This window comes from Staurois parvus, unplaced genomic scaffold, assembly GCF_062004578.1.
Source record: "Staurois parvus isolate SC_StPar_1 unplaced genomic scaffold, SC_StPar_1.0 ptg000647l, whole genome shotgun sequence".
Lineage (NCBI taxonomy): Eukaryota > Metazoa > Chordata > Amphibia > Anura > Ranidae > Staurois > Staurois parvus.
The window spans coordinates 1,507,490-1,526,688 of record NW_028318443.1 but is presented as its reverse complement, the minus strand read 5'-3'; the positions used below and the strand labels follow the sequence as shown (position 1 = coordinate 1,526,688).

Genomic DNA, 19,199 nt, shown 5'->3' with positions numbered 1-19,199 from the left:
ATGATAATTGGATATATTGAGCATGTCTTGCACTTTATGTTTTCACACGCAATAATTATTTTTACATATGCAATAATTATTAATTTTTATATCATTAACAATTTTTAGTGGAGCGCGACAGTAATATAAAATAAATATCTAATTAATTACATCACTTGGGATCTCCAGCGCTGCTGTAATGTGAACATATGTCATTTTGCGATGGGAGTGTGTACGCATTGCTGGAAATCTGGCAATTGAAGCTCACAATAGATGTGCTGTGCATTGCTGGACATTGTGATTGATTTGGTTTTGCATTTGGGGACATTTTTTCTTGTAAAGTTATTAAAGGAGTTCTTTTAATGTGTGTGTTTATTTACATTTAACCATTTGTGTGAAAGATTAAGGGTACAATTGTACCGTGTACTCATTCCTTTGGGAGGGGGTTTATATATGAGGGTACCCTATTGTAAAAGGAGCTTTTAACTTACACTATAATTCCCCTCCACACACACACACAATCACCCTCATATCCTTTTTAGGGGACCAAATGTGGGGAACAGACTTTTGCCCCTCAACATTAGGACATGGTCCCTTGCAAGGGGGAGGCTTCTCCCACCCAAGGTATCCTCCCAATGTCGAAAGACATGTGGCTTGGTCCGAGGTGTGGAGTCCCTTTGGATTCCATACAAGACCCTTGGGGTCTGGCATAGATTTTATGGGGAACACCATGCCAAGGGCTTCTTCTCTGGATGTGCCATAGGTTTTAGGGGGAACATCATGCCAAGGGCTTTTTCTCCAGATGTGCCATAGGTTTTAGGGGGAACATCATGCCCAAGGGCTTCTTCTCCAGGGCTTCTTCTCCAGATGTGCCATAGGTTTTAGGGAGAACATCATGCCAAGGGCTTCTTCTCCAGGGCTTCTTCTCCAGATTTGCCATAGGTTTTAGGGGGAACATCATGCCAAGGGCTTCTTCTCCAGGGCTTCTTTTCCAGATGTGCCATAGGTTTTAGGGGGGACATCATGACAAAAGGGCTTCTTCTCCACGGCTTCTTCTCCAGATGTGTCATAGGTTTTAGGGGGAACACCATGCCAAGGGCTTCTGCTCCAGGGCTTCTTCTCCAGATGTGCCCCCTCCCCATGTGAGTGACTAAGGAGTAGATAATACAAAAAAGTAAACAGTAAATAAATAGTAAATAACCATTTGTGTGCAAGATTAAGGGTACAATTGTACCGTGTACTCATTCCTTTGGGAGGGGGTTTATATATGAGGGTCCTCTATTATAACAGGAGCATTTAACTTACTCTATAATTCCCCTCCACACACAATCACCCTCATATCCTTTTTAGAGGACCAAATGTAGGGAACAGACTATTGCCCCTCAACATTAGGACATGGTCCCTTGCAAAGGTGAAGCTTCTCCCACCCTGTTGCAAGGTATCCTCCCAATGTCAAAAGACATGTGGCTTGGTCTAGTACAGGAATGGGAAGACGGGGGCAGACAGTTGCTGTTGCCCCTTTCCTGGCCACCTGCATCCCTAGATAATTGTTTTGGTGGAATTCTAGGGGGAACCCTAAGACATTTTGTTTTCATTTTTTAAATGCCTACTGTCACTTTAAAAGACTAAAGCCCCCAAAGCCTCTTGTTTAACCTCCCTAGCGGTCTGATTCTTTCCAATTTTTTGTGCTGAAAGCGGTACCATTTTTTTGCATGGAAATATGTAGTTTTTTATTGTAGGCCTGTAATTTTTAGGAATAACTCACTGAAATCTGTCCGAACAAGAGTCTAGTAAACATCCCGGGTATGATAAAATTTGAAACACGAAATCATAAATTATAATTTAATAAATAATCATAAAAAATAATAATATAATAATAATACATTTAATTCAATAATATAACCAAAAACACTGAAATTTGAAATACAGAGGCAAATTCGCACATCGCTGAGCTCAGTCGCAGAATCGTTTTCAGTGTCTGATGAGGAATTTCCCCCACGAATCATTATCACTCAATTCTGCAAGTGGTTCTGATTTACTATCGCTGTTCTCTAGCCGGTCTAAAACCGCTTTTGACCTAAAGGGACGCTTCTTGGACGCCATGGACGTTTCTCAGTTTCCAGGCAGAAAGAACAGTAAAAATGCAGGCAGGGCGCCGGACAAAGCACTCGGGACAAAATGTATGTGAAATATCTTGATACAATAATGTTTTACTACGTAATAATCATTTTTTAAAAAATGACATTTTTTAAAAATTTCAAATTTGCCGCCGGTTCCGGCGCCCGTATGTCCCGACGTCACAGGGACCGGAACACGGAAGCCGGATGCCGGGGACGCTGCAGGGGACGCATCGTGGGAGCGAAGGACAAGGTAAGTGCTGCAGGGACCCCCAGAGCAGCGCCGCATGGTAAGCCCGAGTGTAGCTCGGGGTTACCGCTTTTGGTACTGAAATTTTACCCCGAGCTACACTCGGGAATACCGCCAGGGGGGTTAAAAGATTTGTGTATTTCAAAGCTTGCACTTTAAGCTGCATTAAAAGACCATTTCCGCATTGAACAGTATTTTTACCGTTATATCGTTTTCCCCATAGCGGTGCACAGTTATATAGGCTCTTTTTTCAACAATAGCTTGTCTATTAGCCTCCCTAGCAGTCTGATTATGTCAGTATTTCTGTGCTCAAAGCGGTACATTTTTTTGCATGGAAACAAGAGTCTAGTAAACATCCCGGGTAGGATAAAATTTGAAACACGGAATCATAAATTATAATATAATAAATAATCATAAAAAATAATAATAATATAATAATAATAATACATTTAATTCAATAATGTAATCAAACCAAAAACAATGAAATGTGAAATATAGCGCCAAGTTCGCACATCGCTGAGCTCAGTCGCAGAATCGTTTTCAGTGTCTGATGAGGAATTTCTCCCACGAATCATTATCACTCAATTCTGCAAGTGGTTCTAATTTACTATCGCTGTTCTCTAGCCGGTCTAATACCGCTTTTGACCTAAAGAGACGGAATGGAATACTATCAGATTTTAGTGTATTGAGTAAATGTCACTTTTTGACATTTTGTTAATTTCCCGCCAGTTCCTTCCCCCGTATGTCCCGTATGTCCCAACGCTCACAGGGAACGGAACACAAAAGACGGATGCTGGCATAGTAGTAGTAGGTTATATATAGAGATGAGCGAATTTCTCAAAAATTCGATTCGGCTGATTCGGCGAATTCCAGTGTGAAATTCGATTCGATGCGAATTTCTTCGCTACGAAGATGACTTATAAAAAGGGTTTCTAGGCTTCAGAGAGACTTTAAATTAGTGCAGAACACTGTACCTTTAATTTAAATGCCCTTGGAGATGAGGAAATAGAAGGAGAAGGAGAAGGAGAAGGATGAGAAGAAGGAGAAGGATGAGAAGAAGGAGAAGGAGAAGGATGAGAAGAAGGAGAAGGAGAAGGATGAGAAGAAGGAGAAGGAGAAGGATGAGAAGAAGGAGAAGGAGAAGGATGAGGAGAAGGAGAAGGATGAGAAGAAGGAGAAGGATGAGAAGAAGGAGAAGGAGAAGGATGAGAAGAAGGAGAAGGATGAGAAGAAGGAGAAGGAGAAGGATGAGAAGATGGAGAAGGAGAAGGATGAGAAGAAGGAGAAGGAGAAGGATGAGAAGAAGGAGAAGGAGAAGGATGAGAAGAAGGAGAAGGATGAGGAGAAGGAGAAGGATGAGGAGAAGGAGAAGGATGAGAAGAAGGAGAAGGATGAGAAGAAGGAGAAGGATGAGAAGAAGGAGAAGGAGAAGGATGAGAAGAAGGAGAAGGATGAGAAGAAGGAGAAGGATGAGAAGAAGGAGAAGGAGAAGGAGAAGCAGAAGGAGAAGGATGAGAAGAAGGAAAAGGAGAAGGATGAGAAGATGGAGAAGGAGAAGGATGAGAAGAAGGAGAAGGAGAAGGATGAGAAGAAGGAGAAGGATGAGAAGATGGAGAAGGAGAAGGATGAGAAGAAGGAGAAGGAGAAGGATGAAAAGAAGGAGAAGGAGAAGGATGAGAAGAAGGAGAAGGAGAAGAAGGAGAAGGAGAAGGATGAGAAGAAGGAGAAGGAGAAGGATGAGAAGAAGGAGAAGGAGAAGAATGAGAAGAAGGAGAAGGATGAGAAGAAGGAGAAGGATGAGAAGAAGGATGAGAAGAAGGATGAGAAGAAGGAGAAGGATGAGAAGAAGGACAGTTCTGTGACAGTTTCTGTCTATTTCTGACAGTTCTGGGACATTCACTCCATACAGCTGTTTCAACCGCTGTATGGAGGGAATGTCATGGAACTGTCAGAAATAGACTATTAATGACAGTTCTGGGACTGTCCTTCCATGCAGCGGTTGAAACATTGTATGTATTTGTTTCCATAAATGGATCCATTTATGGAAACAAATAGATACAATGTTTCAACCGCTGTATGGAAGGACAGTCCCAGAACTGTCATTAATAGTCTATTTCTGACAGTTCTATGACATTCCCTCCATACAGCGGTTGAAACAGCTGTATGGAGTGAATGTCCCAGAACTGTCAGAAATAGACTATTTATGACAGTTCTGGGACTGTCCTTCCATACAGCGGTTGAAACATTGTATCTATTTTTTTCCATAAATGACATTCTGCAAATACACTTAGAGGAGCGCTGCAGATACACTTTTTGCCGGCTTGGAATTAATCTTATTTTCATCCTACTTCTTCTTCTTCATCCTCATCCTCATAAGAAGAAAAAGAAGAAGTAGGATGAAAATAAGAATAATTCCAAGCCGGCAAAAAGTGTATCTGCAGCGCTCCTCTAAGTGTATCTGCAGAATGTCATTTATGGAAAAAAATAGATACAATGTTTCAACCGCTGTATGGAGTGAATGTCCCAGAACTGTCATAAATAGTCTATTTCTGACAGTTCTGGGACATTCACTCCATACAGCTGTTTCAACCGCTGTATGGAGGGAATGTCATAGAACTGTCAGAAATAGACTATTAATGACAGTTCTGGGACTGTCCTTCCATACAGCGGTTGAAACATTGTATCTATTTGTTTCCATAAATGGATCCATTTATGGAAACAAATAGATACAATGTTTCAACCGCTCTATGGAAGGACAGTCCCAGAACTGTCATTAATAGTCTATTTCTGACAGTTCTATGACATTCCCTCCATACAGCGGTTGAAACAGCTGTATGGAGTGAATGTCCCAGAACTGTCAGAAATAGACTATTTCTGACAGTTCTGGGACTGTCCTTCCATACAGCGGTTGAAACATTGTATGTATTTGTTTCCATAAATGGATCCATTTATGGAAACAAATACATACAATGTTTCAACCGCTGTATGGAAGGACAGTCCCAGAACTGTCATTAATAGTCTATTTCTGACAGTTCCATGACATTCCCTCCATACAGCGGTTGAAACAGCTGTATGGAGTGATTGTCCCAGAACTGTCATAAATAGTCTATTTCTGACAGTTCTGGGACATTCACTCCATACAGCTGTTTCAACCGCTGTATGGAGGGAATGTCATAGAACTGTCAGAAATAGACTATTTATGACAGTTCTGGGACTGTCCTTCCATACAGCGGTTGAAACATTGTATGTATTTGTTTCCATAAATGGATCCATTTATGGAAACAAATACATACAATGTTTCAACCGCTGTATGGAAGGACAGTCCCAGAACTGTCATTAATAGTCTATTTCTGACAGTTCCATGACATTCCCTCCATACAGCGGTTGAAACAGCTGTATGGAGTGATTGTCCCAGAACTGTCAGAAATAGTCTATTTCTGACAGTTCTGGGACATTCACTCCATACAGCTGTTTCAACCGCTGTATGGAGGGAATGTCATGGAACTGTCAGAAATAGACTATTAATGACAGTTCTGGGACTGTCCTTCCATACAGCGGTTGAAACATTGTATGTATTTGTTTCCATAAATGGATCCATTTATGGAAACAAATACATACAATGTTTCAACCGCTGTATGGAAGGACAGTCCCAGAACTGTCATTAATAGTCTATTTCTGACAGTTCTATGACATTCCCTCCATACAGCGGTTGAAACAGCTGTATGGAGGTAATGTCCCAGAACTGTCAGAAATAGACTATTTCTGACAGTTCTGGGACATTCCCTCCATACAGCGGTTTCCGGCAAAAAGTGTATGTGCAGAGTTCCTCTATTCTGCAGATACACTTAGAGGAGCTCTGCAGATACACTTAGAGGAGCTCTGCACATACACTTTTTGCCAGCTTGGAATTATTTTTATTTTCATCCTACTTCTTCTTCTTCTTCTTCTTCTTCTTCATCCTCATCCTCATCCTCTTCTTCTTCTGAGGATGAGGATGAGGATGAAGAAGAAGAAGAAGAAGAAGTAGGATGAAAATAAGATTAATTCCAAGCCGGCAAAAAGTGTATGTGCAGAGCTCCTCTAAGTGTATCTGCAGAATAGAGGAACTCTGCACATACACTTTTTGCCGGCTTGCAATTATTCTTATTTTCATCCTACTTCTTCTTCTTCTTCTTCTTCTTCATCCTCTTCTTCTTCTTCTGAGGATGAGGATAAAGAAGAAGAAGAAGAAGAAGAAGTAGGATGAAAATAAGATTAATTCCAAACAGGCAAAAAGTGTATGTGCAGAGCTCCTCTAAGTGTATCTGCAGAATAGAGGAACTCTGCACATACACTTTTTGCCGGCTTGGAATTATTCTTCTTTTCATCCTACTGCTTCTTCTTCTTCTTCATCCTCATCCTCATCCTCAGAAGATGAGGATGAGGATGAAGAAGAAGAAGAAGAAGAAGTAGGATGAAAAGAAGAATAATTCCAAGCCGGCAAAAAGTGTATGTGCAGAGTTCCTCTATTTCTGACAGTTCTCTCACAGCTTCTTCACATGTACAGCGGTTGAAACATCTGTATCCTAAATGGAAACTAATAGATACAAATTGTATCTATTAGTTTCCATTTAGGATACAGATGTTTCAACCGCTGTACATGTGAAGAAGCTGTGAGAGAACTGTCAGAAATAGAGGAACTCTGCACATACACTTTTTGCCGGCTTGGAATTATTCTTCTTTTCATCCTACTTCTTCTTCTTCTTCTTCATCCTCATCCTCATCCTCTTCTTCTGAGGATGAAGATGAAGAAGAAGAAGAAGTAGGATGAAAAGAAGAATAATTCCAAGCCGGCAAAAAGTGTATGTGCAGAGTTCCTCTATTTCTGACAGTTCTCTCACAGCTTCTTCACATGAACAGTGGTTGAAACATCTGTATCCTAAATGTAAACTAATAGATACAATGTTTCAACCGCTAAACATGTGTTCCTTCTGTCAGAGAACTGTCAGAAATAGCGGAGCTCACTGCAGGGACACTTTTGCCGGCTGATCGGGAAATGTTCGATTCGCGCACCCGAAGTAGGCAAAATTTTGGTTTCGCCGCGAATCGAATATTTCCTGAAATTCGACTCGAATTCCGGTTCGCCTGGTTCGATTCGCTCATCTCTAGTTATATACATTGTTGATATGCCACTTCATAGACAAGTTAACCCCCCTAGCGGTATGATTATTTCAGATTTTTGGTGCTGAAAGCGGTACCATTTTTTTGCATGGAAATAAGTATTTTTTTTATTGTAGGCCTGTAATTGTTAGGAATAACTCACTGAAATCTGTCCGAACAAGAGTCTAGTAAACATTCCAGATATGATAAAACTTGAAACACGAAATCATAAATTATAATTTAATAAATAATCATAAAAAATAACAATATAATAATAATACATTTAATTCAATAATATAATCAAACCAAAAACACTGAAATGTGAAATATAGCGCCAAGTTCGCACATTGCTGAGCTCAGTCGCAGAATCGTTTTCAGTGTCTGATGAGGAATTTCCCCCACGAATCATTATCACTCAATTCTGCAAGTGGTTCTGATTTACTATCGCTGTTCTCTAGCCGGTCTAAAACCACTTTTGACCTAAAGGGACGCTTTTTGGACGCCATGGACGTTTCTTAGTTTCCAGGCAGAAAGAACAGTAAAAATGCAGGCAGGGCGCCGGACAAAGCACTCGGGACAAAATGTATGTGAAATGGTTTGATACAGGAATGTTATACTATGTGATTTTAGTGTAATGAGTGAATGTCACTTTTTGACATTTTTTAATTTCCCGCCGTTCCGTCCGCCGTACGTTCCGTATGTTCCAACGCTCGCAGGGAACGGAACCCAGAAGACGGATGCTGGCATCGTAGTAGTAGGTTATATACATTGTTGATATGACACTTCATAGACAAGTTAACCTCCCTGGCGGTATGATTATGTCAGATTTTTGGTGCTGAAAGTGGTACATTATTTTGCATGGAAATATTTATTTTTTTTATTGTAGGCCTGTAATATTTAGGAATAACTCACTGAAATCTGTCCGAACAAGAGTCTAGTAAACATCCCGGGTATGATAAAACTTGAAACACGAAATCATAAATTATAATTTAATAAATAATCATAAAAAATAACACTATAATAATAATAAATTTAGTTCAATATTGTAGTCAAACCAAAAACACTGAAATGTGAAATAGAGCGCCAAGTTCGCACATCGCTGAGCTCAGTCTCAGAATCGTTTTCAGTGTCTGATGAGGAATTTCCCCCACGAATCATTATCACTCAATTCTGCAAGTGGTTCTGATTTACTATCGCTGTTCTCTAGCCGGTCTAAAACCGCTTTTGACCTAAAGGGACGCTTTTTGGACGCCATGGACGTTTCTCAGTTTCCAGGCAGAAGAACGGTAAAATGCAGGCAGGGCGCCGGACAAAGCACTCGGGACAAAATGTATGTGAAATGGTTTGAAACAGTAAGGTTATACTCAGGGGCGGAATGACAACTCATGGGGCCCCCGGGCAATAGGGGATCATGGGGCCCCTGTGTCCTTGCCCACACTCAAAGCACACCCAAAAAAGCCTATAAAATGGTACCAGGGTCATATCATGGGGCCCCCTACTGACCCTGGGCCTTGAATGGTCAGTCCGCCCCTGGTTATACTATGTAATAATCCTTTAAAAAAAATGTCATTTTTTTACATTTTCCAATTTGCCGCCGGTTCCGGCTCCCGTACGTCCCGATCGGATGCCGGCATCGGCCGGAGGAGATGGCCGGGGACACTGCAGGGGACACATCGCGGGAGCGAAGGACAAGGTAAGCTCTGCAGTGAATCCCTGAGCAGCGCCGCATGGTAAGCCCGAGTGTAGCTCGGGGTTACCGCTTTTGGCACTGAAACTTTACCCCGAGCTACACTCGGGAATATTGCCAGGGAGGTTAAAGCCTAAGTTTAGTTTAAGAAAAAAAAAATCAGCACAATGGGCACTACTTACTATCAATGTGCTGTGCCCCTTGTGCTGCTGTCTTCTGGTTGTAGTTGAAATTCCTTCTCCATTCCCTCTCCACCCCCGCCGTCATAATCTTCCGGGTGGTGGGACTTAATAGAGCTAGGGGAGCTGTAACAGGCACTCATCGAAAGTGTGCAACTATGCCGCCCTTTCCGCCCACCTCTTCCATTCATAGAAGCCGTACTATAGCTTCTATGAATGCAAAAAGACCTATGAATGGAGGACATGTGGATGATTGAAAGGTCCACCTCTTCCATTCAAAGATGATTTAGCTACTCAGGCTGTGGTTGCTTTTTGAAAAAAATAAAACTTTGCAAGCTTTTTGTTTTATTACATCTGGAATATGCACTCACTTTATTAGGTACATCTTGCTAGTACCGGGTTGGACCTCCTTTAGCCTTCAGAACTGCCTTCATTCTTCATGGCATAGATTCAACAAGGTGTTGGAAACATTCCTCAGAGATTTTGTTCCATATTGACATGAGATACTGTTGCCTTTCTATCGCCTCTAACCAGTCTGCCTTTTCTTCTCTGACCTCTGACATCAACAAGGCATTTTCCTCCACACAACTGCCGCTCACTGGATATTTTCTCTTTTTCGGACCATTCTCTGTAAACCCTAGAGATGATTGTATGTGAAAATCCCAGTAGATCAGCAGTCTTTGAAATAGTCAATCCAGCTCGTCTGGCACCAACAACCATGCAATGTTCAAAGTCACTTAAACCCCCTTTCTTCCCCATTCTGATGTTTCGGTTTGAACTTCGTCTTCACCACATGTGGATGCCTAAATGCATTGAGCTGCTTGTGTTTCCATGTGATTGGCTGATTAGCAATTTATGTTACCAAGCAATTGAACAGGTGTACCTAATAAAGTGGCCAATGAGTGTATTTACCTGATTTAAAATACACATTTAATTGGGATTTTCCTTAAGACCCATTCAATTCTCGTATTACGGGAAGAAACATTCCCATTTGCTATTCTGAAAGCACGATTTACAAGCATTTCCATGTGTCGTGCACAGGGGTGGACTGACAACTCATGGGGCCCCTCGCCCACACTCAAACCACACCCAAAAAAGCCTATGAAAGGTACCAGGGGCATCTCATGGGGCCCCATACTGGCCCCGGGCCCTCGGGCAGTGCCCGAAGAGCCTAAATGGTCAGTTCGCCCCTGGTCGTGCACAAGGCTATCCATTCACCACAATGAGCTGCCCAATGCACATCTATTGCCCAAAAGAATCTCCTGCTCTTTTTTGGGTGGCAAACTTTAACGTGTGTTTTACTGCAATCGCTGCTCGACAATGGCGGCAGAATCGCACTGCGTTTGGCATGCCATTAAGAATAATGGTACCCAAACTCACATCATGCGTTTTGTCACAAAACTCAAAAAAGCCTATGAAAAAGGTACCAGGGGCATCTCATGGGGCCCCCTACTGACCCTGGGCCCTCGGGCAGTGCTTGAGTTTCCAAATCGTCAGTCCGGCCCCTGGTTTTGGAAAGAATGGAGATGGATTGATGACTGGATCACAGTCTCGACCCACTTGAGTTGTTCCCTAGGCCCTAACCTCCCCCAACCACCCCGGGGGGGTTTTCTTTCCCCCGTTTTTTTTGTCTCCTCCTTCTCTCTGTATCCTCACCCTTCCCTCTTCCTATCCTTATCCCTCTGCCCTGCTCTCTCACCCCTCCCTTACCTTTGCCCCCTCTTTCTCCCCATACCCCTCCCCTATTGGCCTCCGGTTTGTGATCCTTTCCCCAATCTCCCTCTCTTTGCTATTTCCCTTTACTTCTTCTCTTCTTTTCTCTTTTTCTTGCCCCACAAGTCACACCATCGCTAGCTCCCTCCCGTATACACTTTTTTAAAGTTTTTTCAGTTTCATATTGCTAGGCACACATATCAATTCTGAAAACATAATATGTACCCCTTGGCTTGACAAAAAGTTTCTAGAAATTCCGATTTGCATTCCCCTCCTATGTAGACTTACCTGGTTTCGTGCCACACTTACCTGGTTTCATGCCACACTTCATCCCCCATTGATCCTCATATGAATCCAGGATATTATATTAGGCTTTCAGATCAGATAGACATCTATGCCCTTGTGCAGAGCCCTACACCCAAGCCTTGGTTTGGATTTGCCCTTCCTCTAGTTTGGCTGTAATTTCTTGCAGTCTACATTTTCTCTCCACGTTATGTATTGATTGAGTGTTTCGGACTCATTGTATAGCCTAAAAGCTTGTGCCTTTCTATGTACATTCTACATACCATTGTGATCTGTATGATATCCCCTTTATGCCGTTCTCTTGACTTGTATTGTTTTCTTGTTTCTAACGTTATGGGAAAAAAAGAATGGAGATGGATTTTATTGCTGTCTGTGCCCCAATCAGGGAGATTCTCCCTCGCTATCTGTCTTGTTTACCAATAGCATTGAAAGTTAAAGTAAAGAAAATCCCAAATTTTGGGTTGTCCCCAGAACAGTAAAAGTGGGAAAATTTTCCAATGGGGACACTAGTTCTGGTGACCTGGGGGCCCCCAGGGAATGCCCTTATTTTGCAGGGATTTCCTCTCACTTCCTGTTTTGGCTATGGGACTGGAAGTGAAGGTAAATGGGACGCAGATGGTGAAGAAATTCTGACAGGGGTTATAATCCTCATCAGGGGCGGACTGACAACTCATGGGGCCCCCCGGCAACAGGGGATTATGGGGCCCCTGTGTCCTCGCCCACACTCAAACCACACCCAAAAAAAGCCTATGATACGTAACAGGGACATCTCATGGGGCCCCCTACTAACCCCGTGCCCTCAGGCAGTGCCCGAGTTTCCAAATGGTCAGTCTGCCCCTGATCCTCATTGCTCTATCCATTTTGCCTAAAGTTCTACTTTAACAATTATTTAGGTTGTTTTACAATTCCATGATAAGTAAAAGGCCTATTTTAAGAAATAAATAAACATTACTTGGGTCAATTTTCTCCTGCAGGTGCTCCACTACATGAAGAATGTTCGATTAAAGCTGAACAGTGGAAGGGATTTTTTCTTTGATGAAAATGGAGATCCTCCTCCCATCTACGATATTGTAAACTGGCAAAAAGACCTAAGTGGTAAAATAAGACAAGTCAAGGTGGGAACATACAATAGTACCACAGCATACTGGGAAGCTCTTATCATTAACATGAGTCTCATACAATGGGCTTCTGAGAACCAGCAGGTAAGACCCTTAACTGATAGATATCAAGTTTTGGAATCTCAGACGCTTATAGATTTGTTTTGCCTTTTAGATAGTTTTTTGCAGTCTTTGGGGGCCTACTGACTTCTTAGTAAGTAGGTAATACCAGGGGAGGACTGACAACTCATGGGGTACCCGGGCAATAGGGGATCATGGGGCCCCTGTGTTCTTGCCCAAACTCAAAAAAGCCTATGAAAAAGGTACCAGGGGCATCTCATGGGGCCCCCTACTGACCCCGGGCCCTCGGGCAGTGCCCGAGTTTCCAAATTGTCAGTCCGCCCCTAATGTGGGGCGATCAAAGGGTTAACTGTGTGCTGTTTTACTGTGTGTGCTTCACTTTAACCTCCCTGGCGGTATGATTATTTCCGATTTTTGGTGCTGAAAGCGGTACCATTTTTTTGCATGGAAATATGTATTTTTTTTATTGTAGGCTGTAATTTTTAGGAAAAACTCACTGAAATCTGTCCGAACAAGAGTCTAGTAAACATCCCGGGTATGATAAAATTTGAAACACAAAATCATAAATTATAATTTAATAAATAATCATAAAAATAATATAAAAATAATAAAAAATTTAATTCAATAATATAATCAAACCAAAAACATTGAAATGTGAAATAGAGCGCCAAGTTTGCACATCGCTGAGCAAAGTCGCAAAATCGTTTTCAGTTTCTGATGACGAATTTCCCCCACGAATCATTATCACTCAATTCTGAAAGTGGTTCTGATTTACTATCTCTGTTCTCTAGCTGATCTAAACCGCTTTTGACCTAAAGGGACACTTTTTGGACGCCATGGACATTTCTCAGTTTCCAGGCAGAAAGAATAGACAAAATGCAGGCAGGGCGCAGGACAAAGCACTCGGGACAAAATGTATGTGAAATAGGTTGAAACAGCAATGTTTTACTGTGTAAAATGTAAAAAAAAAAAAATGAAATTTTTTAAAATTTTTAAATTTCCCGGCGGCGGCGGCGGCGGCGGCGGCGGCGCCCGTACGTCCCGACGTCACAGGGACAGGACACAGAAGCCGGATGCCGGCATCGGCCGGAGGAGATGGCCGGGGACGCTGCAGGGGACACATCGTGGGAGCGCAGGGTAAGGTAAGTGAAGAACACTTGCCGGAGCAGTGCCGCAGGGTAAGCCCGAGTGTAGCTCGGGGTTACCGCTTTTGGTACTGAAATGTTACCCCGAGCTCAGCCTCATGGGGACCCCTACTTACCCCGGGCCCTCGGGCAGTGCCCGAGTTTCCGAATGGTCAGTCCGCCCCTGGGTAACACACGTGTGTGAATGCACATGATGTTGCATGTTAATGGGTGTTGCTTTCAGGTAACCCATTAAAAATGTTCTTAAATTGAAACATAAAACTTTTTTGGTACAGCACCACTATATTTTAGTGCATTGGGGTCCTATTCAGAATGAATGGCACTGCAGCTTATTATATATGCATTACTGCATCCTGCGTTATAATTTACAGTAAAGCACACATTGCCGCAATGTGCAAATGTAATCTGCAAAGCAACGCACAGCTGTATTACAAAAGGGGGTCATGTGTGTGTTTACACACATTAGGGTAGGTTGGCAGCTCATTCATTTTGAATCAATACATGTCATACAGCCAGTGGTGTATTTAAGTTTTGTGCTGCCCTAGGCAACACACACTCCCCCACAGAAAGAGCCTGACATTGACCAAGAACACCCCTGCCCTCCACCCGAGCCTTCCACTACCACTGCCCCCCATACACCAGCCACCATCCCCCATGGCGAGAGAGAGAGAAAGACACTCACCTTCACAGCTCCAGACATCCCCAGGAACGAGAGTCGGGCTGTGCATACACCGTCATGAAACCCACAGCATCTCTCAGAACCCACCAGGTCCCCATGCCGCATGTGTCCCTTCTTCCATCCCTTCTTCCAAGGGGCAGTGCTCCCCCCCCAAAAAAAATGCCGCCCTAGGCAAATGCCTTGTTTGCCTTGTGGTAAATACACCCCTGCATACAGCGTTCATCAGCACTACACAAAGAAAACATTTTCTCATCTCATTCCAGTACTAATCAATCAGAGAATGTAAATATAATAAAAATGTGTACAAATAATGTTTGTCTTAAAATAAGACCCACTAGTGAGGAGTCAGTCTAGGCATTTGATAAAAATTGCAGTGATACCCCTAACCTAGAGATGGTAATGAAAGAAAAGAGGGTTATAAAAAGAGGAAAGGAGAGGAAGAGAAAGGTAAAGAAAAAGACTAAAGGAAGAGAAGAGGTCAAGAAAAACAGGAGAGAAGAAGAGAGGAGGGAAATAAAAAGAAGAAAGGAAGAGAAGAGGTCAAGAAAAAGAGGAGAGGAAGATGGAAATAAAAAGAGGGAAAAAGAAGAGAGGGAAGAAAACAGAGAAAAGGAGAGGAAGAGGAGAGGAAGAGAAGAGATAATTAAAAAGGAGGAGAGGAGAGGAGAGGAAGAGAAGAGATAATTAAAAAGAGGAGAGAAGAGGAAGAGAAGAGGGAAACAAAAGAGGAGAGGAGAGTAAGAAAAGAGGGAAACAAAAGAGGAGGGAAGGAAAGGACTAGAACAGGAAAATTAAAAGAAGAGAGGAGAGTTAGAGCAGCAACGCCTTTTTTTAAGTCTCTAGTCCAATACCTGAACATCGCTGACAATCTCTTAACAGCTTCAAAGATAATAGATACAGGTCTTCGCTGCCATCACAAAAGTACACTTTTTTTTATAGATTATGGAATGTCTAAATGAAATAGGAATGGAGGGGGGACATAACAAACATCATGCAGTCACACCCCTTGAAATTTTCCACAATTTGTCATGTTACAATGTATTTTATTGGGATTTGATGTGATGGACCAACACAAAGTGGCACATAATTGTGAAGTGGAAGGAAAATGAGAAATGGTTTTCAACTTTTTCTACAAATAAATCTGTGAAAAGTTTGGCGGTATTTGTATTCAGCCCCCCGAAGTCAATACTTTGTAGGACCCCCTTTGGCTGCAATTACAGCTGCAAGTCTTTTTGAAAATGTCTCTCCCAGCTTTGTACATCTAGAGAGGAACATTTCTGCCGGTTCTTCTTTGCAGAATCGCTCAAGCTCTGTCAGATTGGATGGAGGGCGTCTGGGAACAGCAATTCTCAAGTCTTGCCACAGATTCTCCATTGGATTTAGGTCTGGACTGTGACTGGGCCATTCTAACACATGAATATGCTTTGATCTAGACCATCCCATTGTATCTCTGGCTGTATGTTTAAGGTCGTTGTCCTGCTGGTAGATGAACCTCCGCCCCGGTCTCAAGTCTTTTGCAGACTCTAACAGGATTTCTTCTAAGATTGCCCTGTATTTGGCTCCATCCATCTTCCCATCAACTCTGACCAGCTTCCCTGTCCCTGCTGAAGAAGAGCATCCCCACATCATGATGCTGCCACCACCATGTTTCACGGTGGGGATGGTGAGTTCAGGGTGATGTGCAGTGTTAGCTTTCTACCACACATAGTATTTTGCTTTTAGGCCAAAAAGTTCAACTTTGGTCTTATCTGAGCAGAGCCCCTTCTTCCACATTTGCTGTGTCCCCCACCTGGCTTCCCGCAAACTGCAAACGGGACTTCTATGGCTTTTTTTCAACAATGGCTTTCTTCTTGCCACTCTTCCATAAAGGCCAGATTTGTGGAGCGGAGGACTAATAGTTTTCCTGTGGACAGATTCTCCCACCTGAGCTGTGGATCTCTGCAGCTCCTCCATGGGCCTCTTGGCTGCTTCTCTGATGAATGCTCTCCTTGCCCGGCCTGTCAGTTTAGGTGGACGGCCATGTCTTGGTAGGTTTGCATTTGTGCCGTACTCTTTCCATTTTTGGATGATGGATTGAACAGTGCTCCGTTCAAAGCTTGGGATATTTTTTTATAACCTAACCCTGCTTTAAAATTATCCACACCATTATCCCTGACCTGTCTGGTGTGTTCCTTGGCCTTCATGATGCTGTTTGTTCACTAATGTTCTCTAACAAACCCCTAAGGGCTTCACAGAACAGCTGAATTTATACTGAGATAAAATTACACACAGGTGGACTCTGTTTACTAATTAGGTGACTTCTGAAGGCGTTTGGTTCCACTAGATTTTAGTCAGGGGCATCAGAGTAAAGGGGGCTGAACACAACTGCACGCCACACTTTTCAGATATTTATTTGTAAAAAAATTTAAAAACCATTTATCATTTTCCTTCCACTTCATAATTATGTGCCACTTTGTGTTGGTCTATCACATAAAATCCCAATAAGATGCATTTACATTTTTGGTTGTAATATGACAAAAATTTCAAGGGGTATGAAGACTTTTTCAAGGCACTGCAAACAAGAATAATGGTGTTTACTGTCTTCATTGCTATTTTAAAGTTTGTAAATCTAGAAAATGTTCATTGGCATTAGATAGCATTGTATCACATTCCCCGATCTTAATATCCACTTAATTTAATTTATATAACAGCATCTACTATTTAATATGATCATCATAGTTTTTAGTTTTTATATTATATTTTTTACAATGAACCTTGTAAAGATGTCTGGTCTTTTTTTTTTACCTGTCCTAGGTTCCATTCTCCAACTGCAGTGTAAGTTGTTTACCAGGCCACAGAAAATCTGCTGTCAGAGGTGAACCAAACTGCTGCTATGAATGTGTATCTTGTTCTCTAGGAGAAATTTCCAATGAAACTGGTAAGTTAATAGCAAACACAGTGAATTTTTTGCATTCCTTAGAGTAGGTTGCCCTGTAACAAAGTCCCATCTTGTGTTTTCCTTTTCAGACTCTACGGCTTGCTTTAGCTGCCCCTGGAATAATTGGCCAAGTGAAGGAAAAGACAAATGTCTACCAAAGCCTGTTGAATATCTTTCGTATGAAGAGACTTTAGGTGTCACCTTGGCATCGACAAGCATTTCTTCAACCTTTATTCCAATCGCCATTTTAGGTCTTCTGATTCATTATAGAGCTAGTCCAATCGTCCGTGCCAACAATTACCCCATTAGCTGCCTTCTTCTGGTCTGCCTTTCCCTTTGCTTTTTGTGCTCGTTGGCATTTATTGGTTATCCTCAACATCAAAAGTGCCTTTTACGTCAGGTTATTTTTGGGATAGTGTTTGCCTTATGTGTTTCATGTGTATTAGCTAAAACGATCATGGTGATGATTGCTTTTAAAGCTACTGAGCCAAACAGTGATTTGAGAAGATGGGCTAGTCCCCATGTGTCATACCTACTCATCGGTCTAAGCACATTTGTTCAATGTATGATCTGTTTTTTCTGGTTACATAACTCTCCTCCTTTTCCTGAATACAATTCTAAGGTCAAAACTGGGGTTCTAGTCCTTCAATGTAACGAGGGTTCACCAATGGCCTTTTGGCTTACTTTGGGTTATCTTAGCCTCTTGGCTCTGATCAGTTGTTTTGTTGCGTTCATGGCTAGACAACTTCCCAGCACATTCAACGAGGCTAAATTCATCAACTTCAGCATGATGGCCTTCCTCAGTGTCTGGTTTTCTTTTATCCCAGCTCATCTTTCCACCAGTGGAAAGTACACAGTGGCTATGGAGATCTTTGCTATACTGTCCTCTACATGGGCCATGCTTGGCTGTATGTTTGTTCCTAAATGTTACGTCATTTTGTTCTGTCCTAGTGTGATCTCAAAAAAGCATCTCCTTGGGAAGAAATAGAAACTAGCAGACATGAATAATAAAAAAATAGTATTCATGGTTTATTTAAAAATAAAAATACAATTTTGAAACAAAAAGTTGCTTTATTATCATTGAGTTTGTTTAACTATGCAATGTGTTATCATCCAAGCCTTTAGTTCATTCTGCCGAAAAATATATTATTATTATTATTTAGATTTATATAGCGCCAACAATTTGCACACACTTTACAGAAAGGCAGACAGTACAGTTACAATGCAATTCAATACAGGAGGAACCAGGTGGCCTTGCTCGTTAGAATTTGCAATCTAAGAGGGAGGGTCAAGTGATACAAAATATAATAACTGTGGGAGATGAGCTGATGGAGAAATAAAAAGTACAGTTGTTAGGTGGAGGCAGGAGGGGCTTCTCTGAAGAGAAAAGTTTTCACAGATCGCTCAAAAGTGGATAGATTAGGAGATAGTCATACAGTTCACGGTAAGGATTTCCAAAGGATGGGAGAGGCTCAGGATAAGTCTTGGAGGCAAGCATGGGAGAAGGTGATAAAGGATTATTATTAGTGGATCTTTTCTCCTTTTCCTTTTAATAAATGTATACATTTATACTAAACAGTCGTAACCCAGGAAACCCCCAGGAATCCATATAAACAGGACTTTTAAGGTGGATAATTTCTCAAAGAAATTAAAAAGAGAACATAAAAATATTACAATATGAACCCAACACACGAAACGTGCCATCATACACAGTCAGGCCATTAGATACCACCGAATATGTTCTGACCCAAAAGACAGAGATAAACATCTTGGGACACTAGCAGACTCCTTCCATAAGAAAGGTTACAAGGACAAAACTATCAACACCGGCATAAACACAGCCTTGAGAACACGAAGGGAAAATCTACTTCAGTACAAAGAGAAAAAAAACAAACAACCGTGTACCTCTAGTA

At 41.9% G+C, this 19,199-nt stretch overlaps 1 protein-coding gene across 1 annotated transcript in view; it reads left to right on the top strand.

Annotated features, from left to right (window-relative positions):
* Window positions 1-18,274, top strand: part of LOC149448958 (vomeronasal type-2 receptor 26-like) — a 40,821-nt gene extending 22,547 nt beyond the window's left edge. The window contains exons 4-6 of the mRNA XM_089694012.1: window positions 12,342-12,569; window positions 17,163-17,286; window positions 17,376-18,274. Coding sequence (XP_089550138.1) covers window positions 12,342-12,569; window positions 17,163-17,286; window positions 17,376-18,274 — 1,251 coding nt within the window. The remainder of the gene's footprint in view (window positions 1-12,341; window positions 12,570-17,162; window positions 17,287-17,375) is intronic.
* The last annotated feature ends 925 nt before the right edge of the window (window positions 18,275-19,199 follow it).